A 10058-nucleotide genomic window follows, 5' to 3' on the forward strand; every position below is an offset into this window, starting at 1 on the left:
TCATTGTCCCCAGTTTGTGAAAATATTGAGGTCATTTCTGAAAAGACAATCCAGGTCCCAGGAACAAACAGGAGTGAGGGTGGGGTGGCATCCTCCCTGCAGGCCACACAGACCATCATTGTGCATTGAAGTTAAGCACATGCCACGGATCACACTTTAGAAGATCATGATACTTGCTCACTTTATATTTGGATACACATTCAACACAGAGAGCCAAGAAATCACACACACACAAACACACACACTCACACTCATGTTTACGCCCACCATGTATACATACACTCACACACTTAGATATGCAGAGTTCTGTATTCTAGTCCAGCACCCAATAGACTGTGCTATCACCAATGATGTGGATTTCCACTGAGCAGTGATGCTTCATTTCTCAGTGGGACTCATTTCACCTGGTTGCCATGTCTCTCCACAAGACAAGACCTTAAAACTGAGTTATCTATGGCAGGATACACTGTACTGTACCATGGAAGGATTGTTTTATCTAAAGTCTCCAGTTGCTCATTGTCTGATGGCTGGCTGGCTGCTTTGTCTTTTAACAGATGCTATGCTTCTGGTAGCAGACAGATTAGAGGGACCATTCAACATTGAATCAGTTTTGGATCCTATTGATGTCAAGATTTCTGAAGCCATCATGAACATGCAAGAAAATAGTATACAAATATCAGCAAAGGTACAGAGCATGTGTTTCTTACAAAATATTTCAGCTAGGTAACAAATTGAACAGTGGCTTGGTTTCTTTAGAAACTTTTTTTTGTTGCCTGTAACATTCTGCTAAATTCTTCACTTTCTGACTTTGCTGGTCCTGTGTATGGAGTGGAATGGGTCGGGGACGAGTCTGCAGTAGGCCTTGAATGGGCAGCTCAAGAGGTTTCAGCCTTTGCACCACTACCTAACACTGGCCAGAGGTGCTCTAACCCCTGGACCTTGGGACCCCAGTCCATGGCCTCCAAGGTCTGGGGGGGGGCTCCAAATGGCCAGGGGGCCTCCTGCAGCCACCCCGGGCTGGACTGGGGGCACTGAGAGGGCGGTGGAATGTATGTGGGGATGGTGCTAGGTTTTGAGCAGAATGGGTCATTAAGGATGGGAGTTGGGGTGCAGGGGTGCCCCATAGGTGGGGTGCACGGGGAATATGCCCTTTTGCCCTGTGGGCCAGTCCAAGCCTGCAGCCACCCCGCGCCTGCCCTGCCATGCCAAACCTCTGTGTGTGTGTTTTTTTTTAAATTCAGCCACTGCGCAGCCAAGGGGTGGCTGCCCGGGCTTGCAATGATCTCTCTTAGTGATGGGTCCAGACCGATCCGGAGGCCATTGTAAAGGCCTCCGGACTGTCCGGACCGGTTCGGACCTGGCCGGTCCGGTCCAGGTGGAGGGGGTCCCTTTAAGGGCGGAGAGGGTTTACTTACCCCTCCCGCCACTTTGCCCCCTCCAGCGCCCGCAGTTACTGTAGAAATTGGGGCGGCAGGATACCTCCCCGCCACCCCTTCTGCCTCCTCCTCATTGCAAAAGGCTGCAACAAGCCTTCTGCGCACGCGCACGCGGCACGCGAGCTTCATGTCTCCCCAACGTGACGGGTAGACCGGGCCTCCGATTGCCGGAGGCCCAGTCTACCCCCCGGGACGAGGCCGGGTAGGCCGGCCTCATCCCGGCGGGTAGACTGGGCCTCCAGCGATCGGAGGCCCGGTCTACCCATCGCATCGTGGGCGCATCGTGAGGTATCCTGCCGCCCCAATTTCTACAGTAACTGCGGGCGCTGGAGGGGGCAAAGCGGCGGGAGGGGTAAGTAAACCCTCCCTGCCCTTAAAGGAACCCCCTCCACAGTGCCGAACCGCAGCTGTGCGGTTCCGTGCACACCCCTAATCTCTCTCAACTGTGCAGGCACACCTCACAGTTAGTAAGAGTCGCTGGGCTGAATGGACAGGCCCAGCACTTGCTCCGGCCGAGGGGTGGGACTGCTCATATCACCCGCCCCCCAGCAGCCACCCCTTGGCTAAGCAGCAGCTGAAAATTTAAAAAAAATGAGGTTTGGTGTGGCAGGAGGTCCCCCAAAGTAGGTGTGCCCCTGACACAGGCCAAAGAAGGGAACCACAGGGAAAGTACTACCCCAACTAAGGAAGCTTCTTACAACCAATTGGCTAGAGTGAGTCAAGTGGTTATGCCAAGACTTTTGGGCCAGCCTTGTTCACTGGTCAGACAATCAGAAAGTTTTGACATTACTGCTTTTTGGCAGCTATGAATGGCCTTCACCTTTCCCTGAATTCTGCCTTTGCCTCACATCTCCCTCAGCCTATCAGAAACTGGATCCTAGAGTGGGACCCCAATATATTATTTTTTAAAAAATCAGAATTATGTATCTTATTTGTATTCCTCCTTCTTCCAGAGAACTGAGGGCCATGTCAATTTTATCTCCACAATAACCTTATGATGTAGGATATGGTGAGATAGTGAATTCCTTGAGGCCACCCAAGTAACCTTTATGGCTTAACTTGGTTTTCTTCACCCCAAATTCCATATTTTATCACTGCACTGCATAGGTCTTTCAGTGTGCTTTACACATTTTGTAAAAATGTGGAAATAACTTTAACCTATAGCCTACGAATTCCAGTAATCACAATTGTGGTCTGAAAACACCTCTGCAGACCAGTTTAATAATGAAAGTAAGTTTATGAAGGCATTTACAACAAAATTTGAATGGGGAAGAGAAAGCCCACTTCAATAAACGTTAATCTGGGATACGATTTTGCAATGTCCAAGAATTGGGAGGTTAATCCCAAATTTGAAAGCAAATCAGGGTAGACCCACCATTGGCTAACGGGTTCAAAGGGGCCACACCTCATGCCCCAGCCATGCCCCCTGCATCTGACACCAGACACGGGGGCTGTGGTTTATCTCACAAACTTTTGAAACCCTTTTTGGGGGAAATCAGCCATTCCCGGACATGCTGCAAATGCGGTGCTGGCTGATCTTGCTTGCCAATTGGGCTGTGCTGATTTTGCTCGCAAACAGGACTGCATGGCCCCATTTGTGAGCTAAACCATGGCCCTGCATCTGGCGTCAGACATAGGAGGGTGACTAACCTTCACCACCTACATCTGATGTCAGTGACATCTGGCACAGTGTGTGGGGCTAGGGGGGCCACAGCAGTGGGCTGAACCCAGGCCACTGCTGGTCTCCCTCCACCACTAGAGCAAATTGTAGCTCTTTAATGATTTTCCACAAAATGTGGCTCGGGGTGTATGTATTTTGGTATCACTGAATATGAATCTACAAGAAGATCCCCTCCCCCACTATAAATCAGAGGTGCTTTACCCTCAAAAATCCCAGAAATATATCCCTTCTTTCTGAATATGTAATATAGAATGTGTCTCACAGCTTGTCTTATCTTAATGAAAAGTTTCTCTCAACATATCTGCTCTTGGAGCTGATGCTCTGCCATGTACATTAAGAAACATAGATTAGCGTAACATGATGGCACCTGATAGTCTAATTTTTATTCCGGGACAAGAGAAAGTATGCATTCACCTGTCACTCAACAATCTTATCATCTTACTATGAGATTCACTTCAAGAAAATCCACCTGTATTCATGGCTGCCTCCATTATATTTCATCCTGACAGCCAACTTGCTTCTTTTCAGGAGAAGTTTAAGGTATGCTGCTGACCGGGCAACTACAACTCAATTTTGTACACAGAACAAAAGCCATAACATGGCTTACATCTGACTACAGACAGCTTCAGGCAGTCGCAGCAGTCTGGATAAGATGAAGAATGGAGAGTCTAAAGAACCAAAGGAGGGGAACACAACCAGGGGAAGTCACAGCAGTGGTAACTAGGATACATGGAGGGGTGATCTAATGTCTAATGGTTGCAATGCAACTGAGGGCAAGACAAAGGTGTTCTGAAGTCAGCAACAGTGGGTCTCTTTGTTGCTCAAACTTGTGAACAAGCTTGGCCTGCAGGTCTTTATAGAGGTGAGAAAATACCTCACCCACCCTGGCTGATTAGTGCACAGAGGATTCTTTCTCTGGTCCTGCAGTTCTCTCCTTTAATCAGACTTTATGGTAGCTCATAGGTTGATCCCCACCTGACATCTTAAGTTCACCAGTCCCACACCTTCTCCAGACTCAAGTCCTGACAACAGAATTCAGACACAAGGGCTCACATACTGCACAATGTTCTGTGAATGTTTGGTGCGGTTTGTGAGCCAAGATGTTTAGTGAGTCTTGTCCAAGTCTCTATGTAGGAGAGTCCAGTGGCTTTGTTCATTAGATGCAGGTCCCCAGGTTTCAGCTTCCTGCAAGTCTTGCATTTTAGCAAAACCTTTTCTGACAAGCTCTTGCTAGCTTAAAGTCAGATGGAAGTATCTATGTAGCCTGAATCATAGGCCCTTAGTATCAGATATGGTAAATGAATATGACAAATGTTATTACTCAAGATCTGCATACTTCCAAGCCATACCTGAGCTGGGCTTATTCAGATCCAGTTGGTGACATGTTAGAATCACCTAGATCTTCTATATGTGACTGCCTTCCAAATTATAACACGAAAAAGGTGATTAAATGAAACATCCACTTAACTTCATTTAAAACCAATTCGGAAGTGTGGCATTATGCTCCGTAATAACATCTAACAACAGTATTCCATTCTGCAGAGCTCTGTCTAGAATTTGACACATCAGTGAACATAATCAATTGGATCAATATCCTCCTTTTCATGTTCAGCCTGCTAGTCTCATCCATCTATAACATCAACCACAGTGAGGCTATTATGATATCAAATGTCGTCTCCTTTGGGGCCACAAGAAATCTACCAATGTGCCTCTTTCTAGTCATGATGATCAGGATTGTTTTATGCACTCTTGAGTTCAAGAGTTTCATCCTTCCACCTGTAGGGGAAGAATGGCAGTTCAGTGCCTGAATAGCAGAGCAAAACCAGTTTTGTGAGAAGACAGCAAAGCAAGAGGTCTTGAGACAGTTCTTTAGTATTGAAGAACTACAAGGATATATATATATAAAGAAAAGGTCACAAACAAATATGAAAGAGCTTATTTCAGCTGTAGCTCATGACTGAAGAGAGAGACCAAAACAAACAACCATCTCTGGAGAGACAAAATGGAGACTAATGCTGGAAGAAAAAAGAGAGGAGGAGTGCAGCACTTCTATCCATGACCCTAAAAAAACCCCAGTGGTCACTATGAGACATTGCAGCTGAGAGCTGATGCGGCCAGGATCCTAGCTCCAACACTCCTTCTCATCGGCTTGTGTTGTATTCTAGAAGTCCCAACTTCTCTCTCGTTTTGAAACGATGCCTGGGAAATTGCTTAGTTAGCACATCTGCTACCATTTGTTCACTTGGACAATACATCAATTTTACAAGTCCTTTTTCTTGTGCATCCCACACATAATGGTATTCCATTTCAATGTGTTTTGTTCTGAATTTAGTGTTCTCCATTTGTGAGATCTGGATGCAGCTTTGACTATCCTCGAACATCTCAGTGGGTTTTTGTTCACCTATGTTGAAATCTGACATGAGCTTGTGCATCCACGCCACCTCTTGACCTACTCGAGTGGCAGATACATATTCTGCCTCAGTAGATGAGAGAGCAACTATTGATTGATTGCTGCTATGCCAACTGACTGCTCCACCACCATAAAAGAATACATAACCACTGGTTGACTTCTGGTCTGTTTGATCCTCAGCCCAGTCTGCATCCATATAACCTACTAATTTGAGTCCACTACTAGCCGACAACTTTAATTTTAGATAGATTGTCCCTTTTAGGTACCTCCCTCTTTACTGCAGTCCAGTAATATTTGCTGGGTGTGCTTACTTTCCTACTCAAGATTCCCACAGATGCAGCTATATCCGATCATGTACATATAAAATACGCACATATACATAGCTACATATAAAAGTTTTCTAGTCACTGTCCTGTACTCACTGTTGTCTGGCAGAAGTTCACTCTCCTTCTTCTGTTTTAGGTAACCTGTTTCCATAGGTGTACTTGTTTCTTTGGCCTCTGTAAGTCCCAAATACTCTAGTAAATCATTTATTTTCTGGTTTTGGTTAAGCAAATAGCTTCCATCCTCTTCTCTCTCTATGTGTATCCCAAAATAGTGTGAAACAGGCCCAGGTTCTTTTACTTCTGTCTCACTATTCAGGTGCTTTATTATTTCAAGGCTGTCCTCTTTATTTTCATAACAAATTATCAGATCATCAACAAAAGTATATATATATATATATATATATATATATATATATATATATATATATATCCATCCATCTGTTGTCTTTGAGCCTTGAGTACAGGTGGGGGTCAGCCTTTCCTTGGGTAAATCCCTCATTGACTAGCAACTGATTTAATTTGACATTCCAGGCTCTTGCAGCCTGCTTTAGTCCATAAATACTTTTCTGCAGGTTACGTACAAGTTTTTCTTCACCAGGTTCCACAAATCCTGGAGGCTGCTCTATATAAATGTCTTCTTTGATGTCTCCATGAAGAAATGCAGTTTTCATGTCTATTTGAACCACTTGCATTTTCTTTGCTGCTGCAATGCTTAGGAGTGTCCTAACTGTGTCCTTAGGAGCAAATGCTTAGGAGTGTCCTTAGGAGCAAATGTCTCATCATAGCCTTCCCCATATAGTTGCAAGAATCCCTTTGCCACCAGTCTCACTTGGTAACGCTACACATCTCCTTCAGCATTGTGCTTAATTGAAAAAATCCACTTGCACCCCACAGTCTTTCTTCCCTCAGGTAGCTCTGTGAGTGTCCATGTGTTGTTTTTGTGCAATGATTCCATTTCTTCTTTCACAGCTTCCTTCCAGTTTTGTGCTTCTGTTGCAGGTAAATTATCAGTTTCTTTCCATGTGTTTGGTTCTTGAAACGTTTCTCCCTTTGCAATGTAGGAAAATTTATTAGGCGGAACTCCCTTATTTTGTCATGTTGAACTCTGGACCCTTTGTTATCAGCATCTTCTTCTGCTGAATCGCTGCTAGGTGTAAAACTTACAGTGGATCCTTCCTTTTGGTCACATTGCCTTGATTCTTTCTCCAACTAAAAATAGGGTTCTAAGTTTGGTAGTTCACTAGTGGTTGGTTTTTAGTTTTGAAGTATGCTACATTGCATATTTTAATTGTTTCTGTGGCAAGATCTAAAATCCTATATCCTTTACATCCTATGGAATAGCCAACAAGTACTCCTTCCTCAGATCTACAGATCTTTGGTCCTTTTGGCTCTTGGCATATAGGTGTATGCTTTAGATCCAAACACTCTTATATTACTCAAAGTGGGCTTGTTGCCATGCCATAATTCATGTGGCATTGTTCCTGTGTTTCTGTTTTGCAGGTAAGTAGTAGTCATTACTGCCACTCCCCAAAATTTAGTAGCCAAACCAGCATCTACAAGCATGCATCTCATCATTTCCATAAGAGAACGGTTCTTTCTTTCTGCCACTCCACTTTTCTCTGGACTATAAGCAACAGTCTTTTGGTGTTCAATGCCCTCCTCCTTTAGGAATCTTATGACATCATTCCCAGTGTGTTCACCACCATTATCAGTGTGGAAGATCTATGGCTTTCTCCCAAACTTGTTACTCACTCTTGCAACATATTCTTTTAGTCTTTCTAGTAGTTATCCCTTTTCACTCAGCAGGTATATATGTGTATCTAGAAGAGTCATCAATGAAAGTAAGAACATATTTATTTCCTCCGGGCGTATTAACTTGCATAGGTCCACAAACATCACTATGAATCAGATCTAAAAGATGTGTTTCTCTTTCTTTGCGTACAAGAAAAACAGGCCGTATTGCCTTTGCTCTTATACAGCATGCACACTTTGATTCAGACCCTTTACCACATCCAATTTTTCAGCCAGACATATCATTTTAGCATCTCTATGGCCTAACCGTCTATGCCACAAATTCAGACAACCTTTGTGTGTGCATTCCTTCACAGTTTTGGCCTTTTCAGTCACACATTCTACTCCAAACAATCCATTCTCTTGTAAAACTGCTTTCATAATCAATTCCTGTTTATGAATAATGAAACAGTGCCTCCCTTTAAATTTTACTTTGTAGCCCCTTTCTGTAGCATATTTTACACACATCAGACTTGTTTCTAGAGTAGGCACATACAAAGCTTCTTCAAAAATGGCCCTTTTGTTGGTCCCTGATTTCCAAGAGGTTCGAGGCGCTAGGACCCATGAAAGGGCCTTTTCGGTTGCTGCCCCACTTCTCTGGAACTCCCTTCCCCTTCAGATTTTATTTTTGTGCTTGGACAAACTTTCTCCTTCTCTAAGTCTTTTATTGCTCAGCTTTCTTATTAGGTGCACTTTGGAAACCACAGATTTCTTTTTATATAATCTCTTCAGAGTTTCCCACATATCCTTTGTATTTTCTTTGTCTCTTAGATGCACTATGATTGGGTCACTCACCACCAAACAACTCTTTCCTGATGCCTTTTCATCTGCTCTGTCCTATTCTTTCTGCTCCTTTACTGCATCTGCAGGATGCTGGGTGTGCAGAACACTGCCAAATCTATGACTCCTGAGGAGCATCTCCATCCTGAAAGATCAGAACTCATACTCAGGACCTTGCAGCTTTTCAATCTTGTGCTGCCTCCATTTTCAAAGTTTTTCTCTTTGTTTTGCTTTCTATTTAAATCTCTAGGCTTTTCTCCTTTATTTACTGGCTTCTGGGCCCATAACCCTTTGTAAGGGAAGAATGGCAGTTCAGTCCCCAAATAGCAGAGCAAAACCAGTTTTGTGAGAAAGCAGCAAAGCAAGAGGTCTTAGTATTGAAGAACTACCAGGATTTATTTAAAGAAAAATCACCCCAAAAAGTGAAAGAGCCTGCAGCTTATTTCAGCTGTAGCTCATGGCTGAAGAGAGAGACGAAAACAAACAGTCATCTCTGGAAAAACAAAATGGAAACCAACACTGGAAGAACAAAGGGAGCGGAGTCCAGCACCTTTATCCATGACTCTAACCGCCTCAGTGGGCACTATGAGACATTACAGCTGAGACCTGATGCTGCCAGGGTCTTCGCTCCAACACCACCTTCTCTCCCATCCAGAGAGAAGTCTATTGCCATTTATCTAACCGTGGTGTACTTTGCATCTGTTTAGCATTTCTTGGTTTGATGAGTCTCAGAAAAGACACTGAAACATTTTCCCCAAAAGTCTTGAATTATTATGGACATAAGGAAAGGTGGGAGCCAACTCAGTTCTGAATGGCTGCCATAAAATTCTGTTCTCTGAAGAAAACAGGTCACACGTCTTTAGGAAAATAATATTTCAGACACAATGCTTTTCAGTGAATTTTGTTCACACATTCAGTTGCCAGTAACCAACTTTTTAAAAATCAAGTGCATTTGCCCTTGGTGAAAGCCAATTCTATCCTGTGTGGTTTACTAGGACTGAGCCATATTTTCATTATTTTTGACTCCAATATTCTCCTTTGGATGAGATAGTTCATCAGCAGATGTGAAAAATCAATGGCCAACATGATGCACAGTATAATGTCGCCATAATGTTCTGCCCTGAGGCTGCTGCAGGCTCATAAGCAGCCTTAACACTGTTCAGAACAAGCAGTTGTGGAAGCAGTTCTACTGGTTTCCCCCATCATGATGAAGGGGGGAGACTGTGGTAGCACTGCTTGCACAAACACCCACTCTGATCAGGGTCAGGGCTGCTTACAGGTCTACAGCAGCCCCAGGACAGATCATTATGGTGACGTATGCTGGGCATCATGCCTACTCATGTTTTTGAGCTGATTTCATGGGATGGAAGGCAATTTCCTGAACAACCTAAACAGACACACATGAGGATCCTACCTAACTTTTGGAAGAAGCTGTGCAGTGCCTGAGTTATCACAAAAAGGCAAAGAGGCACTTCACACAATCAGTGTGAAACGCTGGAGGGGCCCAGACGACTGCCAACTCCATCATGGATCTGCCAACTCCATCATGGATCTGCCGGGATCAGGGGCCATGCAGCCCTCAGAAGTTCCAGGATGCCCTGTGTGAGTGTGCAGGGCATTCTGGAGAGAGCTCC

At 44.3% G+C, this 10058-nt stretch overlaps 1 protein-coding gene across 6 annotated transcripts in view; it reads left to right on the forward strand.

The window, feature by feature from the left end:
• Positions 1-10058, forward strand: part of GPC6 (glypican 6) — a 1119686-nt gene that overhangs the window by 1021389 nt on the left and 88239 nt on the right. For all 6 annotated transcript variants that reach the window (XM_053305384.1, XM_053305385.1, XM_053305387.1 and 3 more), the window contains one exon: positions 555-685. In XM_053305384.1, the coding sequence (XP_053161359.1) occupies positions 555-685 (131 nt within the window). The remainder of the gene's footprint in view (positions 1-554; positions 686-10058) is intronic.

The sequence above is a fragment of the Hemicordylus capensis genome, chromosome 3 (genome assembly GCF_027244095.1).
Source record: "Hemicordylus capensis ecotype Gifberg chromosome 3, rHemCap1.1.pri, whole genome shotgun sequence".
Taxonomy (NCBI): Eukaryota; Metazoa; Chordata; class Lepidosauria; order Squamata; family Cordylidae; genus Hemicordylus; species Hemicordylus capensis.